This window comes from Monodon monoceros, unplaced genomic scaffold, assembly GCF_005190385.1.
Source record: "Monodon monoceros isolate NGI ecotype Baffin Bay Population unplaced genomic scaffold, NGI_Narwhal_1 Super_Scaffold_22, whole genome shotgun sequence".
Taxonomy (NCBI): domain Eukaryota; kingdom Metazoa; phylum Chordata; class Mammalia; order Artiodactyla; family Monodontidae; genus Monodon; species Monodon monoceros.
The window spans coordinates 92706489-92732995 of record NW_021703779.1 but is presented as its reverse complement, the minus strand read 5'-3'; the positions used below and the strand labels follow the sequence as shown (position 1 = coordinate 92732995).

At 36.4% G+C, this 26507-nt stretch overlaps 1 protein-coding gene across 5 annotated transcripts in view; it reads left to right on the top strand.

Moving 5' to 3' along the window:
- AMMECR1 (Alport syndrome, mental retardation, midface hypoplasia and elliptocytosis chromosomal region gene 1) overlaps positions 1-26507 on the top strand; it is a 113177-nt gene that overhangs the window by 39841 nt on the left and 46829 nt on the right. For all 5 annotated transcript variants that reach the window (XR_003796338.1, XR_003796339.1, XR_003796337.1 and 2 more), the window contains exon 2: positions 11749-11859. Coding sequence is in view for 2 of the 5 variants with exons in the window: in XM_029240312.1 (XP_029096145.1) it covers positions 11749-11859 (111 nt within the window). In the remaining 3 variants the exon portion in view is untranslated. The remainder of the gene's footprint in view (positions 1-11748; positions 11860-26507) is intronic.

Here is a 26507-nt window from a genome sequence, read left to right as displayed (position 1 = left end):
GTGGGACAATATCAAGCAGACTCACATGTATGTAATTGGAGTCCCAGAAGGAAAGGAGAAAGAGGAATAGGCAGAAAAATAGTTGAAGAAATAATGGCTAAAAATTTCCAATTATTATGGAAACTATAAACATATAGATCCAAGAAGCTCAATGAACCCTAAGTGGGATAAACCCAAAGGAACCTACTCTAAGACTATTATAATCAAATTGCTGAAAACCAGTGATAGAGGGATCATTGAAAAGAAGCTAGAGGGGGAAAAAAAGAAACAGTACATATGGAAGAACAAAGATAAAAAGTCATACACATCTCATCAGAAACAGTACAAGTGAGAAGACAATGGAATGACATCTTTAAAGTGCTAAAGAAAAAAAAAGTACTGTCAACCTCAAATCGTATCTCCAATGAAAATCTTTAAAAAAATGAAAGCAAAAATAAATGAAGGTGAAATATATTTTTTCAGACAAAAAACTGTCACCAGCAGATGTGACCTACAAGAAATATTAAAAGAATTTCTTCAGGCTGAAGGAAAGTGATACCAGACGGAAACTCGAATCTCTGAAAGTAATGAAGAGTTCCAGATAAGTGCGGTAAGTGTGGAATGGATATGAAAGACTTTTTCCTCATTTTTAAATTTTTTAAAAAGTTAAGTGATTGTTTAAAGCAAAATTAATAATCTGTCACAGAATTTATAATGTATGTAGATATAAAAGGTATGACAATAGCCCCAAGGCATGGAAGGAGTGAAATAGAAGTATGCTGCTAAAGTCCTTACGTTATATGTATAGTGATGTAATGTTACTTGAAGGTAGATTACAATAAGTTAAAGATGCATCATTTGCAACCTGGAATAACCACCAAAAAAAGGTATAACTAATATGTTAATAATGGCGATAAAAATGAATACTAAACTATACTCATTTAATCCAAAAGAAGACAGAAAAAGAGGAGCAGAGAACAGATGGGAAACAGAAAGCTAATATCAAATATAAAGAACACAGCAATATGAAAGTTACATTAAATATCAGTAGTCTAAATAGTCCAATTAAAAGAAAAGACTGCATGAAAATGCAAGACCCAACTATGTACTACTGTCTGTAAGAAACCTACTTTAAGAATAAAGACACAGATAGTTTAAAAATAAAAAGATGGAAAAAGATATATCATGTAAGCACTAATCATGAGAAAGCTGGAGTGACTATGTTATTGTGAGACAAATTTGACTTTGGGACAGGGGGCACATTTCATGATGATGAAGTGGTCAATTCATCAAAAAAGCAGCAATCCTAAAAGTGTATGCTCCTAACAGAGCCTCAAAACACATAAGGAAAAACAAAACAGATATAACTGAATGGATAAATAGACAAAACCACAATTAGAATTGGCTATGTCAACACTCTTAACTCAGTAACTGATAGAATAAGTAGAAAAGTCAGTGAGAAGATAGAAAATCTGACCAACACTACCAACCAAATGTAACTAACTGTTATTTATAAAACACTGGACCTAACACTACCAGAATAATATCTTCTTTTCAAATTCACATACTACATTCGCTAAGACCACATTCTGGGCCATAACACAAACCTCAATACATTCAAAACAACTGAAATAATACAGAGTATGTTCTGTGATCAAAATGGAATTAAATTAGAAATCAATAACAAAAAGCTATCTGGAAAATTCTTAAATATTAGGAAATTATGCAGTATACCTCTAAATAAACCATGGTCAAAGAAGAAATTATAAGGGAAATTAGGAAATATTTGAACTGAATGATAATGAAAACACAATGTATTAAAGCTTGTAGGATGCATGACTTCCCTGGTGGTGCAATGGTTAAGAATCCGCCTGCCAATGCAGGGGACACGGGTTCGATCCCTGGTCCGGGAAGATCCCACGTGCTGCAGAGCAACTTAGCCTGCATGCCACAACTCCTGAAGCCCACGCACCTAGAGCCCGTGCTCTGCAACAAGAGAAGCCACTGCAATGAGAAGCCCGCACACCACAACGAAGAGTAGCTCTGGCTTGCTGCAACTAGAGAACGCCCACGTGCAGCAACGAAGACCCAGTGCAGCCAAAAATAAATAAATAAATTAATTAATTAAAAAAAAACCTTGTAGGATGCAACTAACAGCGCTTAGAGGGAAATTTATAGCTTTAAAATAAGGAAGATCTAAAAATCAGTAGTCTAAGATTCCAACCTAAGGAGCAAGAAAATGAAGAGCAAATTAAACCCCAAATAAGAGGGATAAAATATTAGAAGAGTAGAAACCAATAAAATGGAAAACTAACAATAGAGAAAAATCAATGAAACCAATAGCCAGCTCTTTGAAAAGATTAATACAATTGATAAACCTATAGCTAGATTGATAAAGACAATAAAGAGAAAAGATACAAATTAATACAACTTACCAATATCAGGAAAGAAGGAATGGCTATCACTACGGATCCTACAGACATGAAAAGGATAATAGGGGAATATTATGAATAACTTTACGCCAATAAATTCTACAACTTAGATGAAATGGAAGAATTCCTTGAAAAACACAGATTACCAAAATTGACTCAAAAAGAACTAAAAAAGTCTGAATAGCTTTATATCTATTAAAGAAATTAAATTTGTAATTAAAAATCATCCCATAATTAAAATCTAGGCTCCAATGACTTCAATGATGAATTTTATCAAATATTTAAGAAACAAACCAACCTTGTAGAAAAGAGAGGATAGAATTCTTCCCAACTCATTCTATGAGGCTGACATCGCCATGATACCAAAAACTGACAAAGATATTAGAAGAAAAAACCATAGACCAATGTTCCTTATGTACATATACACAAAAATCTGTCACCAAATAAAAAAATGAACGTCAATCTTTGCCTTACAGTGTATACAAAAAGTAACTCACAATGGATCATAAACCTAAATGTAGAAGCTAAAATTATAAAACTCCTGGAAGAGAATAGGAGAAAATCTTCATGACCTTTGGATAAAGATTTCTTTTATTGGACACAAAAACATGAACCAGAAGAGAAAAATTGATAAACTTCATCAAAATTAAGAACATACGCTCTTCAAAAGATACCGTTAAGAAAATGAAAAGGCAAAACACAGGCTAGACAGCTATTTGCAATACATATATGTGATAAAGATTGGTTTCCAGAATATATTTTTTAAAACCTGCAGCTCAATAAAAAGAAGAGAAACAATCCAATTAAAAAAATGAGTAAATGAGTTGAACAAGCACTTCGCAAGAGAAGATATGTGAATGAATATTAAGCACTTGAAGAGTTTCTCAGTATCCTTAGTTATCAGAGAGCTACAAATTAAAACCACAGTGAGATATCCCTACACATTAAGTTGAATTTAAAAAAAAGACAATACCGAGTATTGGTGAGGCTGTGGAGCCACTGTCACACTCATACAATACTGGTATAAGGTAATTGGTACAGCCACTGGAAATTAGTACAGCCAATTAGAAAATCATTTGACAGTTTCTTATAAAGTTAAGCATATGCCTACTCATGGCTCAGCAGTCCTCTTTGTAGGTAATTACCGAAGAGGAATGAAAAGTTATGTTCACACAAAAACTTGAATGCAAATATTATCATAGCAGCTTTATTTATAATCGCCCCAAACTGGAAGCAACCCAAATATCCATCAGCGAGTGAGTAGATAGACAAATTGTGATATATCCACTCAGTGGAATATTACTCAAAAATAAAAAGGACCAAACAACATGAATGAACATCAGAAGCATAGTTCTAAGCAAAAGAAGCTACACACGAAAGACTGCATATTGGTTGATTCCATTTACACGAAGTTCTAGAAAAGGCAAAGCTATAGTGACCAAAAGCAGGTCAGTGTTTGCCACAGTGCAGGAGTGTGGGGAGGGGGATTGATTGCAAAGAGACACAAGGGAACTCTCTGGGGTGATGGAAATGTTCTATACCTTGATTGTGGTTTAGGTTACCTGTATATACACGTTTGTCAAAATTCATTGAATTTTACACTTAAAAGGCTGCTTTTATTGTATGTAAAGTATACTTTAATAAAGTTGATTTTTTAAAAGAAGCACTTTGGAGGTGAGGATGTCAATTCCATGTTTAAAAAAATCATAATCTCTTGGATATTTCATGATAGAGGTTCTTGAGAGGTTGAAGTGTTTTCCAAAAGGTAAAAGAGAAGGAGGAAGAAAGACAGCAAAGGCAACGTAAGTTGCCCTGATACAACTGGTCTCAGTTGAGTACTTTGTCCCTAGATCCTGCGTTTCTTCTTCCCCCTAAAATGAGAAAGGCTTGCCAAATTCCTGCTGCAAAGCTGAGTCTATCCAGCTCCTTTCTCTCGAAGGAGCAAGTAATCCAATACAAGGACCTTAAAATCAACAGTTACCTTTCTAAACTCAGAAAACATGTGAAAAACAAATACATCACAGTTTTATTGCTGGTCTTACTTATGAAGCTGGCACATTACATGAGATCTCCTTGGAATGGGAAACAAGATAAAAATCTAGAATGAAGAAGCTGAATAACTTTCCAGCTGTTTTTATATTATTTTTTTTATAAATGTAACTTTTATTTCTATCTTTTAATTAATTTATTTTTGGCTGTGTTGGGTCTTCGTTGCTGCGTGTGGGCTTTCTCTAGTTGCGGCGAGCGGGGGCTACTCTTCGTTGCGGTGCGTGGGCTTCTCATCGCGGTGGCTTCTCATTGTGGAGCACGGGCTCTAGGCACGCGGGCTTCAGGAGTTGTGGCACGCAGGCTTAGTTGCTCTGCAGCACATGGGATCTTCCCGGACCAGGGATCGAACCCGTGTCCCCTGCATTGGCAGGCGGATTCTTAACCACTGTGCCACCAGGGGAGTCCTGTTTTTATATTAGTGTTTAAATCAATCAGCATATTTATTTCCTACAAAAGGATGGTAGAAGATGGGTCATTCGCTGGGGAGGTAAGATATAGGGACAAACCTAAACCAAACCAAAACAACAACAACAACAAAATCCTTAGTTGTTTTCATTGTTTTGTTTTAAGTGTTATGAATTCCTTGATCATCCGGCATATAAATGATCAAATGGAAGTACCAAAACACAGTTCCAGAAGTTTTTAATGGCATAAAAAAAGTGAAAGTTGACTGTATCAATCACCATTCATTCTAAAACCCCTGGATCTAGTTCCCCTAGTTCTCTTACTTTTGCTTATATTGAGTTCAGAAATCTTAGGACTTCAGTACAAGGTCATCTTTTTTGGCCTGGTCTGTTTTATATTAAAATAATTAATTCTTTTCATAGTTAAGGCTGAGTCTCAAACTTTAAAGCTCTTTGAACAAATGGTTTCAGAATAGGAATTCCAAATAGAAATTATTTCATTTTGGAAATCGATAGCAATTTGTCATTTAAAATTTATTTTATGAGTTAGATTTTCAGATAATAAAGATTTATGATTTGTTCCTATTATCAGAAGAAAGCACATAGTTATTTCATCCTTCAAGTGCTACCAGATATTAAATTTAATACACACTGCAGTGTAAACTAATAAGAGAAAATATGTGCAAATGTAGTATTTTTTTTCCCAATGCACTGCCGTTCTCATCTAATTTGGGGCTTTAAAAATGAAAATAATAATGAGACTATCTCAATTTATCAAGCCTGAGACTGATATTTTTTTTTAGTTTACTGAAAACTGTTGATTTGGTCTCGCTAAAAGGAAGAAATGGTTCTTTCAGTTCAAAAATTGGCAGAATCAAGGTAATCCTTTAAAGTATGCTTGTGATTTGGCTGTTTGTGTGTCGGTGGTGATTACCCTTGATTTACAAGACACACACACACTCAGCCTTCCCAGTCGTCTGCAAGACTTTTAGACTGCCTCTCTTCCTCTGGCATTTGCCAGTTAAATTAGCATTGTATGTATAATATATATAAATATAACGCTGCTATGATAGAATTTCTGGGAACACCAGGCAGAGAAAAGTAGTGAAAGATTGGTAATTCCTGATTCCCACTTTCAGGTGTTTGTGGTCTTCTGTACCAACTCATGCTGTCTGTTTAAGGAGTGTCTCCTTATTTTCCTGAGCCCCATGGGATACAGGCTAGTTACAAAGGTTGGAGGGAGGAGTGTGGTATAAGGCTGTAATGGTGATATAATGTATTTTCCTTACCTGCAGTAAAGGATTGGTGTAGATGAGAAAATGTAAAATGTTTTGGAACCTTACCTTCTCTTCCCACCCACCAACCGTATACCTCCTTCTATTCCTCTCCTTTCAGGGCTTCCTATCAATTTGAATTTCAAATTATCTGAAAGAGTTAAGCATCGTTCATTCATTAATGATTCATTCATTCATTCATTCAAAAGCCTCATTAAATAATACGAATTACTTAAACAATCAGATCGGCACCTAGCTAAATAGTTGTTAACCAATGGTAAATGGGAATTTTGATTTGGTGGAAATTTGTAGGTATTAGAACACCTAAGTTTGATGAAGGCTGGCTAAGCAATAGGAAAAAATGAAGGTTGCAAGGGAGTGAGAAAGGGTGTTGGGAGGCCATCAAAGATAAAATGTCAGATTTTGGTATGGGCTTCTAATGGGAATGGTATAGAAGCTTGCAAACTGGGTCTAGTGTTTCTAGGCCGATCCAGTGTTTCCAGTTTGTCCTGTTATCTTCTCAGCTAATTTCTCTTTCCCCTTCTGAGAGGAGGAGGAGGAGGAAAAGGAGATTTGTGCTTAGGCTCACCTAGGTGGTACTGTGTAGTGTTCATGGGGTATTCCTATTCACTGTTATTTTAGAAGACATCTAGGTTTGCTACTCACAATTTTAATTAAAAAATTAAATCAGTAGTGAGAAATTTTGGAGAACTAGCCAGGTTCTAACACTAACCAGTTGACCCTACACTATGCCTAGATAGCTTTTTGGTTTTCACCTGTAAAATGAAGAGGAAATAGAGTCTCTTCTTTTAATCTCTTAAAAGCTCTTTCAGCTAATAACCTTAGATACCTTATTACGTAAACTTTGAACTGTGTGCTAAAGTTTTTGTTAGCGATTTGCTATGGACTGAATTGTGTCCCCACAATATTCATATGTTGAAACCCTAACCCCTAATGTGACTGTATTTGGAGATAGGGCCAATAATGAGATAATTAAGGTTAAATGAGGTCATGAGGATGGGGCTGTGATACAATAGGATTAGTGTCCTTTTAAGAGATACTAGAGAGCTCATGTGGATGCTCGCTCTCCTTCCGAAGCTCAGAGGAAAGGCCACGCGAAGACTAAGCAGCCATCTACAAGCCAGGAAGAGAGCTCTCAGAAACAGAACCGTACTGGAACCTTTATCTCCGACTTCCTATCCTCCAGCACTGCGAGAAAATTAATTTCTGTTGTTTAAACCACCTTGTCTGTGGTATTTTGTTATGGCAGCTCGAACAGACTAATATAGGATTTAACCATAATTGAGTATATTTTTACAAATTGAATCAGTTGTTTATATAGTCTGGAAATGAGATATATAGCTTGTTTGTGTTGAAATAGGACATGAAAGGTTTTAACCTGGTTGTGGAGGGAAGACTCTGCCATTTCTGTGTTTCTCTGAGCTTCTAGATACTGTGGAATTATGGTATTGAGTTGGATGTTATGAGTAATACAGTTGGATTTTTTGAACAGAGTTGGTGAGGAACCTGAGTTCAGTTGAAAAGCAACCATTATTTGATGACAGAAGAAAAGAACGAAGCTAGAGGACTTCTCTCTTTTCCTGTATCTACCTACAATATAAATAACTTTGTTGAATACCCCTGTTAAAGTAATTAGTATATTGGTGGGGATTGACATTGTGTTGTTAATGTTACCGCCTACAAATCTCATTCTAAAGAAGAGCAAATTGCCGGAGTAGGGGCTTGCTAATGTCTAAGTGTATTTTTAACCTGTATTTGCCTTGGTATGGCAGGGGAGATAGGAGTTATGGTTAAAAAATTAAGTAAATACACCTTTTTCATAGTTGTACCCCTCTCCCACAAACATATTTCTAATCTTTCCTGGTCTGCATCAATAGAATAGTCTCAGAAGGGGGGCATAGGAAGTGGCACGCAGCTTAGACTGGGGAGTATCCTGCTCAGATTTACATTGCTTTTCTGGACTTTTGCTGATTCCGTGCAACTACATTTCCCCTGAGAGCTACTATTGACCTGATAGTACTGGCTGCCAGTTGGCAGGGAAGATTTACCTAGATTAGGTGGTTATTTCCTGTTCCTGTCTACAGACTTGGAAAAATGGAGAGAGTTTACTTTCCTCCAAACATTTCTCAGAACATAGTGGCACAAACTGTTCAGAAGTGGGAAAATTCCTTAAAAAGCTATGTCTGGTTACCTTCAGATAAACATTTCCATTAATATTTCATTTCATTTTGAGCCCCTTTCTGGTTTGTAGTATTTCTTCAATATATATAGGTAGCCTCAAACCATACGGTAAAAGTATTTTCCAAAAACATTCACTTTTTGTCTTACTATGAACTGTTTTCCTTATTTCCTTGTCATTGAGTAATCAGCTCCTCTCAACAGGCTCAAATCCCTTTTTCTACTTTGATCTGTCTCTGATTATGCTGATGTCTTATGTCCTTTTGTGAACTCATACATGTTTTAATAACAACATTTAAGAATGAAATTGCCTATTTCTTCCCTCTGTGTATTGGGAAAAGAAAAACCTTTGTTGCTATGTTTAGATGATATGTATTGAATGTTCCCATAATCATTGCCCTGTGTAAAGTAGTTATCACACACAAGATACAATCTCTCATGCTCCGTGGTGTTTATTCTGTTTCAGTCTACTTTAAAATGCTTAACTTCCTAAGTTCTTTTCCCCATTAAGTATTGCTTTTAGATATTTTGGGTTTTTTTAATTTCCATATACATGTTCTTTATAAAAGACATTGGATGGGCATTTGCAAATGAAAAATTAGAGTCCCAGATTTTGAAGGAATAGTTTTATTCTGTCTACTAAAAGTCTGATTTCTTCCATCTTCAGGCATCTGTCCTAAACACAGTGGGGTTGTCAAGTAGCAATCCCTCCCATCTTTGACACAGATACTTCCCTGCAATACCAACCCCCAAAGAGGATGTTTCCTGGGGCAGGTAAGGAACAGGGAGAGTACAGATGATTCTGTATCTGCTCTACCTCTTATGAGGGCTCTTGAGAACATATACTCAACAGTGCCTAAAATTCATAGAATGTTAAATCTGGAAGAGACAATAACAAGTTATCAAGACTGGCAGACTACTTCCTGGTCCCTGAAAGTGTTGTGTACTTTTACATCTTATTATGGAGTGCCTGGCAAGATGCAGGCCACGAGTGCCTGGCAAAATGCAGCTTATCCTCTAGCACCCTACCCTCTGAGTGAATCATCCCTTCATCAGTCATAGCATAGCCTAATAAGAAACTGTGTATAATTTCTCCCACTATGTGTTTGAATGCCCTCCAACACATTTCATAGTGTAGTGTTTAATGGTGTTCTTTTTTAATTTACTCTACAAATTTTGAATGTTTGCTTGAATAGACAGGATTATAGTAAGAATGGCGTACATATCTATTTTAGTGGGATAAACAAGAGGATTGAAGGTAAAGTACTTGTAAATGACTTCTATGTTTTTGATAGGAAATGAATTCACTCATACTTTTAGGTTTCCACTCAAGTCACTGAGGAGGAGAATATACAATTTAGTTCTGTGTTATTGAGAAACCATCAATGGTATTTTAAAGACATGTTTTATATATATATATATATATATATATATATATATATATATATATATATATGTTACAGTACAATTCACTTTGTTCTGAATCTGCCAAGGGACCTGTCTTACACACAGCTCTTTTGTATAGGCATTGCTATGGGCAAGGATTGACCTCTTACTGTCCATTTACTGGTTGCTGACGTTGACTCTACCAAATCAGAAGGTGAAAAATGAAGAGGTGAAATTCATCTTTAAAGATAACGTGTGTGAATTTTAGGATACTAGTATTTATATGAGTAATAGAAGAATTGGTGAGAAAGTGATCCCATCTAATACTTATCTTCCTGATCAACTACTAGTCAGGAGCAATTAGAGAAAAATTTCAGCTGGAGCATTAGAATCTTGTCTCAAGTTATAAGATAGTATATATGATGTAGAAAGCAAAACAAAAACAAAAAACCCTGGAATTTACGTTTTGCTTTTTATTTTAGGGCCTTTAGTGTCGGTCATCCAGCATGTGAATACTAACATTGACAAAGCTTGGCCTTGTACTTAGTCATCTTTTTCAATGCCTCTGGGCATTTATTTGGCTCTTGGAAGGAGGTAATTCTTAGTACTGTCCCCTGGTTTGCATTATTTATTTGGGAACCTGTCTGCCATTGTGGTTACTTGTCAGAACACAGCATAATTTAAATGTTCAAGGTGGGTGATTGAAGTACTTGAACTTTTTCCCCAACTGCTGATGACTGATTAGAGAGTACTTTAAATAAAGAATGTGTTCTCCAACTTAACAGCATATTATAAGAGATATATGACATACGGTATATCCCCCCAAAATTTTAATTTTTAGAAAGCAGAAGTGTATTATATTTTACCAATAATACTGTGAATACTCATATTAACAGGAACCATCCCCAACTGTAGGGTATTAATCTTTTTACAAAATGTCCTAAAATGTATAAATTAATTTATCTCATAAAATCTGACAAAGTTGCTTCAGTTTAGAAACGAATTGCTTTTAAACGTAACCATTAATTGAGACTATCAGTGCTTTGCTGCAGAATCCAGACATCTACTGTATTAAACTTCATTTAAAACTATATTACCCTTCTTAAAACAACAACAGTCAAAACAACTAAATTATTTTCTTGTTGCCATTTTATTATAATTGATATTTTGATGTTTGATGATTGTATTTATTGGCAATAATTTTATCTGAAAATTAAGATAAACTTTCTGGTTTCAGAGTATTACTTTGTTAATATTTGCTGTTGTCCTTCACCTCTCCAAACCCTACTCGTTCTTCTAGGCCAAGCTGAAGATGAACAAACTCACTGAAATTTTCTCCTATCCCAGCAGCTTAATTTATGGCATTTTGGACATGGCTTATAGCACTTACTTCCTTTTGCCTTGTGTTAGTTAGCTGTGAACGTGCCCTCCTCCTGTACGTTAGTTGGCTGTGAACATGCCCTCCTCCTGTACTGGCTCCCAGAGAGCAAAGACTATGTTTTAGGCAACTGTGTATCTCCAGTAGCACCTTTCACAGTGCTTTGTACACCCCCCCCATACATTCAGTAAGTATTTATTAAATCTGTTTATTTTTTCCCCTGATTTTCTAGACTAGACTCAGGAATCAATCAGTGACTTGAGGTTTAAATGAGGAATGAGGTAGTAATGGCTCTGTAGTCAAGATTGGCCAGGTTTTGAGTTCCTACTTCATGATGTATTAACTGTGGGACTGCCTCATCTGTAAGATAGGAATGTTAGTAATAGTATCAGCCTCCTAGAGTTGTTGATGAGGATTAACATAGATAATCTGTTAAAACCATTTATTGGGCTTTCTGACATATAGAATACATTCAATACAGCATAGCTATAATTGTTGCTAAATGCAGTCCTACTGGGCTAGATGCTAAGCCCCCGAGGGCCTGTCTTCTGGTCTTTATAGCTCAGGCACCTAACCTTGATATAGTAAATATTCAACAACTCTTAATTGAATTGATTGATTTACCCTATTTTTATCTTCCATTACAGCCCACTGTTTGTAACATGGAAGATTGGTCGAGACAAAAGATTGCGTGGATGCATAGGTACTTTTTCTGCCATGAATTTGCATTCAGGACTCAGGGAGTACACACTTACCAGGTGAAGACCAATTTTTGTTACCTCTGCTTCTACATTTAAAAAAAAAGAAAAAAACTTAAGAAACTTGAACCTGATACTTTAACTCCTTTTTCTTTCCTGAACTGTCAACATTCTTGACTCCTTTCATGTCAGACTTTTTTCTTCTCTTCGACCATTTGCCTTGTCTCTGATAAAATGTTATTGATATATATTATCATAACATAAAATACTGTGATTACATGTATTCTGCCATAGATGTCTTAAAGTGTTTTTTTTTTCTTTCAGTGGCCATCTTATTTTGTATAACTTGAAAATCAATGACCAAATATCTATGGGTTACTTAAATGTATTATTTCCATAATAATAGTCATTGTGTCTTCTTTGTTAGGCTTTAAAAAAATTGTTGATGTCTGTTCCATCTCACACATTTTGTTACACTTTTATGTACTTTTGGAATTGAAGGGAGAACCTAAGAAGAAAGTGATGCAACAGCCTGGCAGCATAATCATTCACATTCACACTTTACCCAGAATTAATTGCAGCTTACTTATTTTGTTTCATCCAACACAAGGACAAAGTAATGAATGCCTCATTACAGTTGTTAAGACTTTGTTCTTAATTTCTGAACTCACAAAAAGCTATCTAGCATGCCATCAGATTTTTTTGGTTCAAGTTTAGATTTCTAACAAATTGTGTTCCAAAATTATTTCAAAAGAGGAAAATTCCTTAAATAATAAGCTATTAGCAAAGGAATTTCCTGTTTTTGTTCATATTTCAGGGTGATTATCTGATACAGTTTCTATAGTTGTAATATGCACAGTGTCTGTCCAACAAGAAATTGGTCCCTGCTGACTATTGGTACTTGTGGCAAGTTGCTCAATCTCCAATAGATAAAGTAGTAATTATAGTACTTTGTTCTACATACTTAATAGGAGTATTAGGGAGATGTCAGGGGAATGAAGTAATAATCAGTCACTGCTTTGCTTCAGGATTAATGTTGTGGAAGATTCATTATTTTACTATAGAATTGCACAAATGCTGCTCATAGCACCAGTTAATAAAATGCTGGCAACTGAGTTTAGTATTCTTATATTTGAAGATGTAGCTCACAGCTACAGGATTTTCTTAGCTTACGCTGAAGCCCAGCAAGAAAAGGAAAGGCTTGGAGGGTCATGTTCATTCTTAGGTTTTCACAGGTATTAGAAATGGGGTGTTTGGACTTGATTAAATAATAATTAGGCAGAAAGGGGGTTGAAGCACACATTCTGGAAATAACTACAACTTACTAAAGATAGTACAATTATAAGTCTAGGCGTGTTAGATTTTTTTTTCCCTGACACGAAATACCATGGACTCATTTTGGGACTTTAGCAAATTCTGCCACGACAGGTGCATATGAAATTACATTTTAAATAGCTAATCAAAGGCAATTTATTAGATATTTCCTAAAATAAGTTGTTATGAGGAATACCACTTCCTTGGTATTGCTTGAAAAAAGAGTTCTATGGCCAAATAAATTTTGGGAACACGAGTTAAACAAATTTAAACAGCTCTGCTCACTGCAGGGTTTCTCAGAACCTTTTATGTTAATAGTGTGGTGAATCTCTGAGGGATACGGAATGCAGCATTTCCCAGACTTTTTTGACTTCAGAACCCTTTTATCCTCCCACCCTCGTGTCTTATGCCATTAGTGCTCCAAGGAACACATTTTCAGAAACAGAAGTATGTTATAAAATTTCCATTTTTCTTTATAGTTGGGGAGCCTGAATTGATAGTATAGAAAACCTTTGTACTTTCAAGTGAAATTGTGGCAGAAATCCCAGTATCAAATATTATATACTTTAGAAATCCTTAGTAGTGGTAACTATAGTAGCAATTTGTTTTTACTTAAAATATGAAATTCTTTTGCCTTACATTGATAAAAAGGGATGAAAATATCCAGTTTTTCTGGACTTGTGAATCTGTCTCCTAGGGCAATTACCAGAAGAATTATAGTATATTTTTTCTGACAATAATATGATTCTGAATGAATCATTCAAATAGTTGGACTTAGAAATTTGCCTACATTTGTATTTGTACATATACAGGTGCAGTCTATGGCTCTTCCTGTTTACTTTTCAGCTTTTTCCCCCATGTTTCTCTACAATTTCCTGAAATTGTATACAGCACATTAGAGAGGTATGTGTGTTTGTGTGTGTATATACACATATATGTACCTGGTCTTCTCATTTTTGTTTGGCTTCATTTCTTTTGCTTAATATGATAATAAGAATGAAGTTATTTGGAAGAGACGAACAAAGAAAAACAAGTCTTAAAATATACAGTTGCTCTTTTTTCTGGATTCATTTTAGAGTCAAAACTGTGGCATCATTTTAAAAAGTTGCAGTATAATGTTTTTCAGTCCCATAGGGCACTTATCATTTCTACATGCTGTTGTTATTAGTGGTATTACTAGCTACCATTTACTAAGAAGTTACTACATGTCAGACACTGCAGAGGAGACTTTATATGCATGGTCCTCACAACAACTCTTAGGTATTAATATCCACATTATAAAAATGAGGAAACTGAGATTTAGATAATTTAACTAATACACCCACTCACACATCTAGTTAGTGGTAGAAACAGGATTCAAACCCAGGCCATCTGACTGCAAAGTCCAAGCTCTTAACTACTACATTTAAGATAAGATAAAATAAAATTTTCTGAGAATATATGTTTTGTAGCTTCATGGTGAAAATAATGAACTTGAAAGCAGGTTCCTATAAATTGTTTAATCATGGGTCAATAATTCTTCAAAAATTCTAGTTAGCAGTTAAGACTGAAATTTTAGAACATTATTTTAAATTCCAGAAAATCCATAGATGGGATCATAAAAAGTATATAACTCAGGGTTGCATAGACTAGTCAGAAGAAAATTGACTTGGATTAATACTGTAGAAAAGGATAATGCTTATTACAAAAATGTACTACTGTATGGTATGAAATTGTGTTCTTTGGCTACATGTAAATAATGGATTAGACTTCAAGAGGAATACAATTCTTCCGAACATAATAGTTGGTGATTCTTGGAGTCTGGTCTTAAAACCTATAAATCATAAAACTTATAAATGGAATCAAATGAACTTAGGGTATTTGGGATAAAAGGGAAGGAGAGAGCAAAACAAAAAATAAACAGTGAAATTAAAGACTCATCAGGTATAGGTGTCTTTTTTAAAAAAATTAGGATATCTGGTTACTCACTGTCTTCATCTGTGACTAGATAGATTATTATTCAGTTTTCATAATGTTACCCAGCTATACTCTTTATTTTTTATTGTAAAATATGCATACCATAACATTTACCACTTTAACCAATTTTAAGTGTATAATTCTGTGGCCCTAAGTACATTCACATTGATGTGCAACCATCCACCATAAATCTCCAGGACTTTTTCATTTTCCCCAACCGAAACTCTGTACCCACTAAACACTAACTCCCCATTTCCCCTTCCCCCAGCCCCTGACAGCCATCATTCTACTTTGTCTCTATGAATTTAACTCTTCTAGGTGCTTCACAAAAGTGGAATCATACAGTACTTGTCCTTTTGTGACTGGCTCATTTTCATTTGGCATAATGTCTTCAAGGTGCGTCCACGTTGTAGCATGTGTTAGAATTTCCTTCCTTTTTAAGGCTGAATAATATTCCACTGTATGTATCTACCACATTTTGTTTGTCCATTCATCCATGCATGGAAACTTGGGTGGCTTCTACTTTTTGACTATTGCACATAATGCTACTATGAACATGGGCGTGCAAAAATCCGTATGAGTACCCTTTCTTTTTTAAAAAGCTAACCATTTTATAGAGGATAATGATCTAGTTTGTTTGTGGTCCCTTAATCTCTAAAACCTAAATGTAAAAAATGACCAGGTACTTTTTAAATGAAATGCCTATCCTGGATTAAGGTTTTATGTATAAATATACTGTTTTAAAATTAAAATACTTGTCATAGTCAAGTTTTATGTTCTCCTAATTGAAATTTTGATTTATTGTAGACTGGAATAAGACCTTATAAGTAGGCTGAGGATTTCTCCCAATTGTAAAAATACATAGTTTCTGTGTAGGTAGCAGGAAAACTTTGTGAGAATTACCACATTGAACTATTAAATAGACTATTATTTCCTTGACCTGAGTAAAAGCAGGAAAGATTATAGCAAATAAGAAGCAGGATGGAGAGCTCAGAATTATTGATAGAAGTTTATCCATGGTGAAATTAAAGTTCACAGATTAGTGTATTTATTAGTGGTCAAAACTTCAAGGTAGAAATATTCTTTGTCCCACTTGAAAAAGAATAATTTCTAGTACTCATCAAGCTAGTTGCATTAGTGGCTTTTACATGTTAGAAAGCAAAGACAAATTTGTTTCCTCTTTTTTAGTACTTAGATTATATAGTTTTATAAAGAGGAGAATTACAATTAATATAGATGAACACAAACATCTCAGTCAAAGAAAATTCCTTAAAATCTTGGTTAATAATTTTCCAGTGAAGTGTAGGTCTATTTCTTTCTTTTTTTTTTTAACATCTTTATTGGAGTATGATTGCTTTACAATGGTATGTTAGTTTCTGCTTTATAACAGAGTGAATCAGTTATATATATACATATGTTCCCATATCTCTTCCTTCTTGCGTCTCCCTCCCTCCCACCCTCCCTATCCCACCCCTCTAGGTGGTCACAAAGCACCGAGCTGATCTCCCTGTGCTATGCGGCTGCTTCCCACTAGCTATCTGTTTTACGTTTGGTAGTGTATATATGTCCATGCCACTCTCTCACTTTGTCCCAGCTTACCCTTCCCCCTCCCCATATCCTCAAGTCCATTCTCTAGTAGGTCTGTGTCTTTATTCCCGTATTACCCCTAGGTTCTTCATGACCTTTTCTTAGATTCCCTGTATATGTGTTAGCATACGGTATTTGTTTTTCTCTTTCTGACTTACTTCACTCTGTGTGACAGACTCTAGGTCCATCCACCTCACTACAAATATCTCAATTTCGTTTCTTTTTATGGCTGAGTAATATTCCATTGTATTAGGTCTATTTCTTTACGTAAATTCAAGTTGATAGTACTTTTTCTAGAATATGTAAGCGATTGATAGATGTGTTCTTATTTCATCAAACACGAATACGACCTATCATCATGCTTAAAAGACTGTCTTTCCTTTCTTCCCCCTTTACTTGGTTGTTCTTAGCCGTCTTGGCAATGAAATAATTATGCAGGTGCAGGCAGTGTCTGGAGCTTGATTCAGAACTATGCCACTTTGTTGCACTGCTTAATTCTGAGAAAATAGTAAGGGAGGTTTGTTCTTTCTAGGGAATAGGGTGACCACGTAAAAGGTGATGTGTTTTTTTGTGTGTGTGAGAGTGAGGTAAGGGTGTGTGTGTGTGTGTGTGTGTGTGTGTGTGTGTGTGTGTGTGTGTAGGGGGGGATGAGGGAGAGAGGATGATTGTTTGTTTACATGTTACAAATGTTCACTTACTATTAGGCTTTTTGGGATACTGCAAATAGCTAACAGACCTACTTTATTACTTTCAAAGGTCCTGGCTAGATTGGGTACTTTTGGGTAACTAGATTCATTGTAAACCAAGTTTGCTTTTATATTTTGGTGTTGTAATCTGGCATTTTTCTAAAGCAGTATGAGTTTAAAACCACTGAAAGCAGCATAATTATATTTTCCACCTCAGGGCGGACTATTTTGTGATTATTCTTTTTCTTGATTATTTTAGGTAACTAGACTTGGCTTACTGTGAATAATTAGTTTAAGCCAACTCCCCCTACTCCTCACGGTAATATCAGCCGGATTGATTTTTCTTATGAAAAGAAAAGCTGTACATGAGTCACTCACTTCTGACTGTACACTCTTGTCAGCGAAGCTCATTCTGGAGATGTTAAGGCCAGACTGTTTTTGGCAAGTGTCTGCGGCAAGGCTCCTGGCTAAAATATGCTTTTTGGAGAGAGAAATTAGATCTATCAAAAACACTATGCAAAATTATTTATCTTAATTTACAATCTACATTTTGTTGCCTTTTACAAAAGGTGGCATGGCTTGAGTCCTAAAAGGTATACCTAATTTGTTAGTTTCAGTGTATAAATTACCAAATGAGAAATTGTTTGTCAGATTTCATAAGCATTTAATTTGAGGTGTAGTTTGGAACCTAGATTGTTACATGCCTTTTACTCGAAACTATCCATAGAATAGCACAGCTAAATATAATCTGTGGAGTCCTGGAATCTTGATTTTAGCCGCTAGTTCATGCACTCCTTCATTATCCCGTGGTTGTGCTAATGTGCAGAGATGTGGCCAAAAACTGGCCAGGAGAAACCAAAGAGCAAGAACCATTCCCAGTATGGGTGATGACTCCTGAGTTACAGAGAATTATCTGAATTCATATAGCACCTACTGCCACAGAAATTAAGTGTAGTGAGTATATCAGATTCTAGTTCCTTATCACATCTTTCAGATTTTCAGAGTCTCTACTTGGAATCCCTATGCTGCTTTGATTAAGAGCCACAGGCACAATGCCTTTGGGTAGAAAATCCGAAAACGCCGTCTGAAAAAGGTGAAGGCGTGAGAGAAGCTGAAAATGGGTTTTTGCCCTGTCAGAGCTCTTGGTTTCTGTGTTTCATAAGGAGAGGGTAAACTACAGGAAATTGACCCTATTCTTTTTTTTTTTAACATCTTTATTGGAGTATAATTGCTTTACAATGGTGCGCTGGTTTCCGCCCTACAACAAAATGAATCAGCTATATATACACATACTTTCCCATATCTCCTCCCTCTTGCATCTCCCTCCCTCCCACCCTCCCCATCCCACCCCTCCAGGCGATCACAAAGCACCGAGCTGATCTCCCTGTGCTATGCGGCTGTGACCCTATTCTTATATCTAACTCTAAACCTTACCCCTTTGCTCTTTCTCCCTTTAATTATGTTTAAACAGTTCATCCTGTAAATCTAGTCTAAATTTTGCCTTAGGAGTTTATGATGTAGTAGGAGAGATAAGCTATATAAATAATTACAGTCCTAGGTAGAGAGTGACTTTCGCCAAAAAGTCAGAGGTGGTGATAATGGATGAACAGATATTCTACATCTGTAATAAAAGCAGAAATGTATTTAAAGCAATTTATGAAATTATTTTATTTGGTCCATCCCTACTTCACTTTGAGTAAAAGCAGAACACTATACCACTTTTTGGTTTGTTTTTATCCTACGTGGACAAAAAAAAAGTCCAGATTACAGGGATGTGTGTAAATTATTATTATCAAAGTGACCACATATAAGGTATTGGGTGTTTTGAGAGATTTTACTAACACATATTTTGAAGGGAGGGGGAATGAACTTGCTATGGAAAAAAATAAAACCTCAGAAACGGAGTACCCACACACACACTCTTCACCAAAGAATATCTAGAACCAGTTGGATTATGGCCTGATGCTTGGCAAATGAAGAAAATTAAAAGTTAACAGTTTAGATTCCACTTTCCTCTTGTCCCATTAAAATAAATTCATATTTTGTGTCAGTCCAGTAAACTGATATCTACCTCCTTTCCTGAGAATCATTGCTTGAGATATTCTTCATTTTTTCTGATGAAGGATGAAGTGGTAAAGATAAGTTAGAGCACAAATATTGTATGAAATTATTATCATATTAGATGTGGTCTAAAATCATACCATAGGCATTTAACAATATATTTACTTTTGTCTGAACATTTAAAAAATAAACATTGGGTCTACTTATAAATGTCTGAAGTATTTGAGTCATTAGGGCCTGAACGAACAAGAGAACAGATTTGTATCTTAGTGTTCTGGAAGAATAAGATGCTCACACCAATGTATATGCTCAAGGCGGCTGTTCATTCTAGAATATCATGCAAATAATATACTCTTACCACTCTAGGGGACAATGTTGCTAGTAATTTGAGTACTCTAAAATAATTGAATGTTGAGGTTTTTGTGCAGCAGTTTAATATTAAATTTTCAGCTATTATTTTATGAGCATGAGCAAATGCTTTTTAAAAGATTTCCTTAAAAGGCAAAAGAAACAGCCCTCCTCTGTGATCTTTGCCCTTCCCCAAAACTTTCAACTACCTCATATGTGGATATCCAAAGTAGTAGACTTTGGAAAACATTTCCTTTTCATTATTGATAACAATTTGGTGTTCTTTAAAGCCTAAACACTTGTTAGCCTTTTATCTTGCATTATAAATATATTTGTCTTAGAAACAATTTCCAGATTTTTTTACATTCTCTCTCACTTTTTAAATAAAGAGTAAACATTCAGTATGTCTTGTTCTAAAGAGCTACATTTTCTGAGCTGCTTCTTGTTAACAAAGTAAATTAAAACACCCATACTATATAACAAATAAAGTAGGCATGGACAAATGGTAACTTAAAAAAAGTTCTACTGGAATAAGAATTTCATAGGTGCTAAGGATTTTTAAAGGTGAAAATTGGTATTTAACACCTTCTATTGAGAATGTAGCTCTAATTATTGTTAATATCAAATGTACATTTTTAGTATGTTTAAAATTTAAAAGTGAAGAGAGTACATTAGATTCATAAAGTATAGATTTACAGTTGGTCTCATGTTCAGAAAACTTTTCTATTAGTTTTACAATTTTACTTCAGCTCACGAAGCTATCTTGTAAATAAATATATCGAAAGTATAGGCTTCATCATTCAAATTAGGTTAGCAGGTTATATCCCATATTTAAGCCTCATTTTTAACATTTATTCATTGAAGTGCCAACTCTTGTGTCCTTTCTAGTGGTGAAAGAGAAGATCAGAAAAAGCCATAAAATAAATCCTTCAGAAGCTTTAATTAAAGGGATTGCCCAGAACTCAACTTCCCATTCCTATACCCGGCTACTTTCAGGACTGACTTATATGTTCCACAAAGCTGATTTAAAAGGTTACCACTTCACTAAAGATGGGAGGAAAGAGGATCTCTCTTAAAAATTCTTCAGGCTGGGCTTCCCTGGTGGTGCAGTGGTTGAGAGTCCGCCTGCCGATGCAGGGGACACGGGTTCGTGCCCCGGTCCGGGAAGATCCCACATGCCGCAGAGTGGCTGGGCCCGTGAGCCATGGCCATAGCCTGCACGTCCGGAGCCTGTGCTCCGCAGCGGGAGAGGCCACAGCAGTGAGAGGCCCGCGTACCACAAAAAAAAAAATTCTTCAGGCTGCTTTAAACCTAAGCCATTCTTCTAAGATGGCCTTCTGTTGCTCTTTGGCTAAGGGGGATTGATTTGCTTACCTAGGTAGGGAGAAGGCTGCTAATAAGCCTTTTAAATGAGTGGAGCTGCATTGCAATATTATGAAGAGCAGTAAATAACCATACACTGTGGTTAGACTTCCACTGCTAATGAGGTCACAGGTTTAATCCCTATTTGGACCACTTCATTTTGTTTTGCTCTGACTCACAGCCTGCACCCTAGACCCTGGGCAGTGGATTATAAGGGGCCTCAGGTAAGAGCATGTGGATGATCCAGTACCACACCCCAAACCTCAGCATTGTCTCAGCATATGAAACATGCTACATTTGGAGTACCCCAAACTGAGCTGTCTCAGAAGTAGTTAATAGTAAGTCTAATAATAATTGCTTTGAATCTCAAAGAAAACTAAGAGAATGTTAAAAATGTTAGTTTCTTTTCACAAGCTCTCTGAAGAGAGCCAATGTGACATTGGAAAAAGAGCTCTTTGGAGTAGCGGTGGGACTGAGAACACAGGTTGGGTTTCAACAGGCCTGAAAATTGCTGTGGACAAAAGGGGAGATCTCTGTTTGGATCCCTGGCCTCAGAGCAGCCTGGAGAAATTGTGTATTAGTTCCTTTTTCCTGAATTTCCACCTCTAATAAAGAGTAGTGGCTAGGGATGGGAGTCATCCCAGATAACAGTGGATTTCAGCTGAAGCAACTCCTAAGCACTTCAGTGGTGAAAGGATGACTGTTAAATTCATAAGGTTATAAGGACATGTTATAAAATGTAATTGCTCTTTTTAAAAGACATTTTTTTGAAAAGGCTGCCATTTAAGGTTGTCATCTCTGGTGTATTGAGATGTTCCTGTGCCTCATGTATCAGCTCACTAAGGTGTGTGTCTACTGTCTAAGCATCTGTGCCCTCCCATGCTGTTGCATCGTCCTCTTCATAGCTTTTGTTACTGCTCAGAGCAGCTCACTTACCCCGTCAGCCAATATGGGCACAGACGTACCCACTGGCATGACTAAACTCTCCTCAGTTATTGTTAATCCTTATACCCGAGACAAGAAGCGCCCCCTCTGTCTACCCACCTTGTCTAGAGTAAAATTAGAGTCATTTCAAAGCCTGTATTTCACTCAGAATAAAGTTAATGTTCTAAAGTGCCACCATCCTTTGTCTGCCCCTGCCTCTCCCCCCATCTCCTATTCCCATCCTTCTTAAAAAGCAGAGCATCAGAGACCCTAACCTCACACTCCAGCCATGCACAGTTATTCACCACTTGCCAAGTGTAGTCTTTTGTGTCTCTCTGGCTTTGAACATTTTTTTTTCTCTGCCAACCACACCTCTCTCCATTTCCAGCCAGTCAACTCCTACTCATCCTTCAAGACTCAGCTTGCTCATTACTTCCTCTGAGATTTCCTAGACACTCCCCAGCAAAGCTGGTCCGTCTCTGTGTTCTCATAGCACTTTGTTCAGGCCTCTATTATAATACTTAATATATTGGATTGTAATGATTAGCTTTACATGTTTGTCTCTCCCTTTTGAAATTGCTCTCAGCAGTAGTTTAGCAAGCCACATCAAAGCAAATCAACAGAAACCAGGCTCATGACTTTGTAGCAACTTTCCTCGATCCTGAGAACCATTTTTACTCTCTTCCCTTTCTGTCTACTTCTGTTAGCTTAGGTTTGTCAACTGCTCTCGCTGCCAGTGTGCTTGAGCTGGTAGGAGTTGCCGATGCTGACTGGTAGTGAGAGGGGTAGTTTAAGGCCACTTGGAGTTAGACTGAGCCAGGGGACAGTGTACCCAGTACACTTTAGAAAGCAGGTTAACGTAAGGTCAATCTCTTGTTATAAGTGCTATAAGTGATTGAATTGATGCTCACCATGGAACCATATAGCTGGAAGACATCCTTAGAAGTCATCTTAGTCCAACCCCTATCAGGTACTTTAAAGTATCCCAAGAAATGAGCATCTAGCTTCTATCTGAACCTCTCCACTGACTTGGAACTCACTACCAGTTAAGTAGTCATTTCATTCTCAAACACCTCTAAACCCACCACCACAGCTCCAGTTACCACATAGCTATAGTTGAAGTGCCAGGAGTCAAAGATTGCCTGTATTTAGCACTTTATCCTTTATAGAAAGCCACATTAACCAGCAGTGGTTAAACTTGCCCTCTGAGTAATGGCTGAGTCTTTAGAAGTTTAGGAGTGGTAAGATACACAGCTTTACTCCCATCCACCCACTCATAACAATTTTAACAATTTTAACTGGCCCCTTATTGAAACCTTTGAAGCTGCTGCCACCGCATCTTCTCTCACTGCCTACATTAGACTTCTGGAATTGGCTGGGCCAGAGAGTCCACAGATTCTGAGATAGAACTGGCACTAGAACTTTTAGTACCCCCAACAATTTATCACACAAAATTGTGTTGGAGTTAGAACACAGGTCCTCTGACATCACCAGGGAGACTGTCACTACAATTTCCACAATAGAAGGGATCCATAAAAGTATGTAAATTTATTTATTTTATGTTAAGAAGCATACAGTTTCAAGGCACCCTGTAATAAAATAATCATTTTGTAATGTAACATCTCACCGTCAAGTTATCTGCCTTGGGTCAGGTTTTTGGCATATTTCTGTAAAGTGAAGAATGCCCTTGGAGCTATTCAACCAAAACTACAGGTGTAGTAGGATATGTGTATTGAGAAGCCTGAAGCAAAACATATATATATATATATATATACACACACACACACACACACACACACACACACACACACAAACTCATATATATATGAAGTTTGCTCATATCTTAGATTTCCATTTTTTTCCAAACATGCCTCCAACATACTACTAGTTATATTTCCTAAGCACAATAATAACTTCTATTTTTGTGGGTGTGCTGGACCTGTCCTAAGTATTTTATATAAGTTACCTCATTTAATCTTTTCAACAACGTGAAGTTGAAGGTATTTCACATATTACAGTTAGGGAAAACCGGGGCTTAGAGAGGTTGAGTGACTTGCTGAATGACAGCTAATATTTACATGACCGTACCTGAATTTGAACCTGATTCTGTCAAAGTCTGTGCTCCCAACCACATTGCTATACTGTTCCCCTCCAGTAACATCGCTCCCGCTTCTCCCATGAAAGCTTCTTATAGCTGTTTGTTCTGCTAACTCAACTGGTATCCCCTGGTCTCAGCTCACAGGAAGAACAAACAAACATTGAATAACTTTTCATTCAGGGACTCAGTTTCTTAACTCAGGAATCCAGAAATCTCCCTTACACCGTCAGCCTGTTCATTCCAGTCTTACTCAACTTCTCCTGAGTTCTCTTTCCTTTTAGCATCCTGCAGTGCAATATCTCCCTCATGTGCCTTTTTTCTTCACAGCTATCCTGTCAGTCCAGTTTGGTGTTCTGAACTCCCATAGTCCCATCAGAATTGATCAGTCTCTCAGGGATACACACTTCCCAAGCTTTGATCTCTCTCTGTGCAGTTTTTGCACTTAATATCAGCAAGTTTCCATGGAATACTAGTTCAGCCTTTAGGTTTCTGGTCAGGCATAACGCACTGAAATCTGTGACTTTTCAGGGGCTCTGCTCTTCTCAACAGTCAGTCAAAAGGGAGACATCATTTCGGGGCTCAGAAATAAGTCTGTCCCTTGGAAATTATAATTAAGGAAACATATTCCAAATATCTAGGTGATTCAGGCCAAATTTATTGCCTTAGTTTTCATTTTTACAACTTGAAGTTCCTTAGGGCAACTTATAAAACAAGAAACAGCTATGTAAATGAAGGACAAATATATCCATGATGGACATTTTTCTTATAGTAATAAAAAAGGAATTTCAGGAAAGAATTGTATGTATTTGGTCATGGACTATGTCAGTTTTACCAAACTTAGATTTCTTACAATCGTAGGGTTTAAAAAAAATAAAACGATCCAGTTTTTGTCTCTCTCTTACTGCAGCTGGGATTCGGGGATCTGAGTATTTGGAAGACAGGGAAGATTTTTTAAATGTATTTTTTAAAATCGTATGCAAGTCTCTTATGGGTGCATTATCTTTTTTAAATTTTGAGGTGAATGGTAATAAAAACTTTAGAACCATAGGCTTTGTGAATATCTTCTGTTTTTGCCCCTGATCCATTTAAAAATTTTTCTATGTCTAAAACAAGTAATACATCGTTGGAAGTCTATTTTCAGGAGGGTTATTTTAAAATCTGACAGGAAAATACCTTTCAAAATTTATATTCATATGCTGCCTGTTAATTATTGTAAACTTAATAGCAGTGTTGGTTGGTACATTGTCCATGTCACATGTTTCTTAATAGGCTTTCAAGAATTTTGCCAGTATAAGAAGTCATTTCATATATTCAAGGTCCAACATACCAGAGACTCAATCATGGCAACATGGCAAATTAATGATGCAGTGGAGGAGAAACCAGCAGATGGCTTGGGGATGCTAGCCCAGAAATTAGTAACATATTTAGTCTTTGGGATGCCAGTGAGGCTAAAACAAGGCACTTAAGTGTTATTTGTAGGCTTACGTCATAGGCCAAAGAGGTGGGAAGAAAGGGTGATGGGGGCCTGGTAGAGCAGAAATTCTGTGGAATTGTTTAATGTCAGAGTTGATTGCTGCTGTTCTGTCTCTTGCCTTAGGTGTATCCCATTTTAAGTTCAAGACTAAGAAAACCTTTCAGAAAGAAAATTGAAAAATTTCAAAGCAAATAAATTAGTAAACGCTCATGGCTGTCAAGTTTCACGTTGCAGATTCCATCTTCTGTTTCCCAAAGGATTCACCCAGGGTTTTCCCCAAACCCCCAGAGTTACTGCTGCTTTTTTTTGTGTGCTCATTACACACTGCTTGGTGCCTCTGTTACAGCAGTTGCTTTGTCTTGCCTTGCAGTGTCCTTAGTTTCTTACATGATTGTCTTCCCTACCTAGATGGATAGTCCCTTGAGGACCTGGGCTAAATTTTTCACATCTTTGCACCCCTTAAGTAGCTGTGGGGGATTAGGCATAGATCAAAATAAATGTTTGAATAAGAGAGTTCCCTTAGTATACTGAAATAATTGTTTACTTAGGTACGTAAGGTAATTAAAGAAAATGTTAGGACCCTATGCAAGGGAAGTGGGAAGTGAAGATTAAAGCATCTCTGAACATGTAAACCATAGGACAATAAAATTATTTTACAAAAGCAATTTACTTTCATTTTTAGGAACCTCGATATAACCTAAGGTGAGACATAGCTGTATTTTGTTCTCTATTTATAATTTTAACTCAAGGAGTTTTTTAACACCTTATTTGCTTTACAGTTGCATCAGTTGTCATTTAATGAAGGATGGGAACACAGTTCTTATGAGAGGCTTTTCAAGGTTGACAAAATATTTCAGTATCCTAGTTGCAGCTGCTAAGTTTTGCTATTATAAAGTGA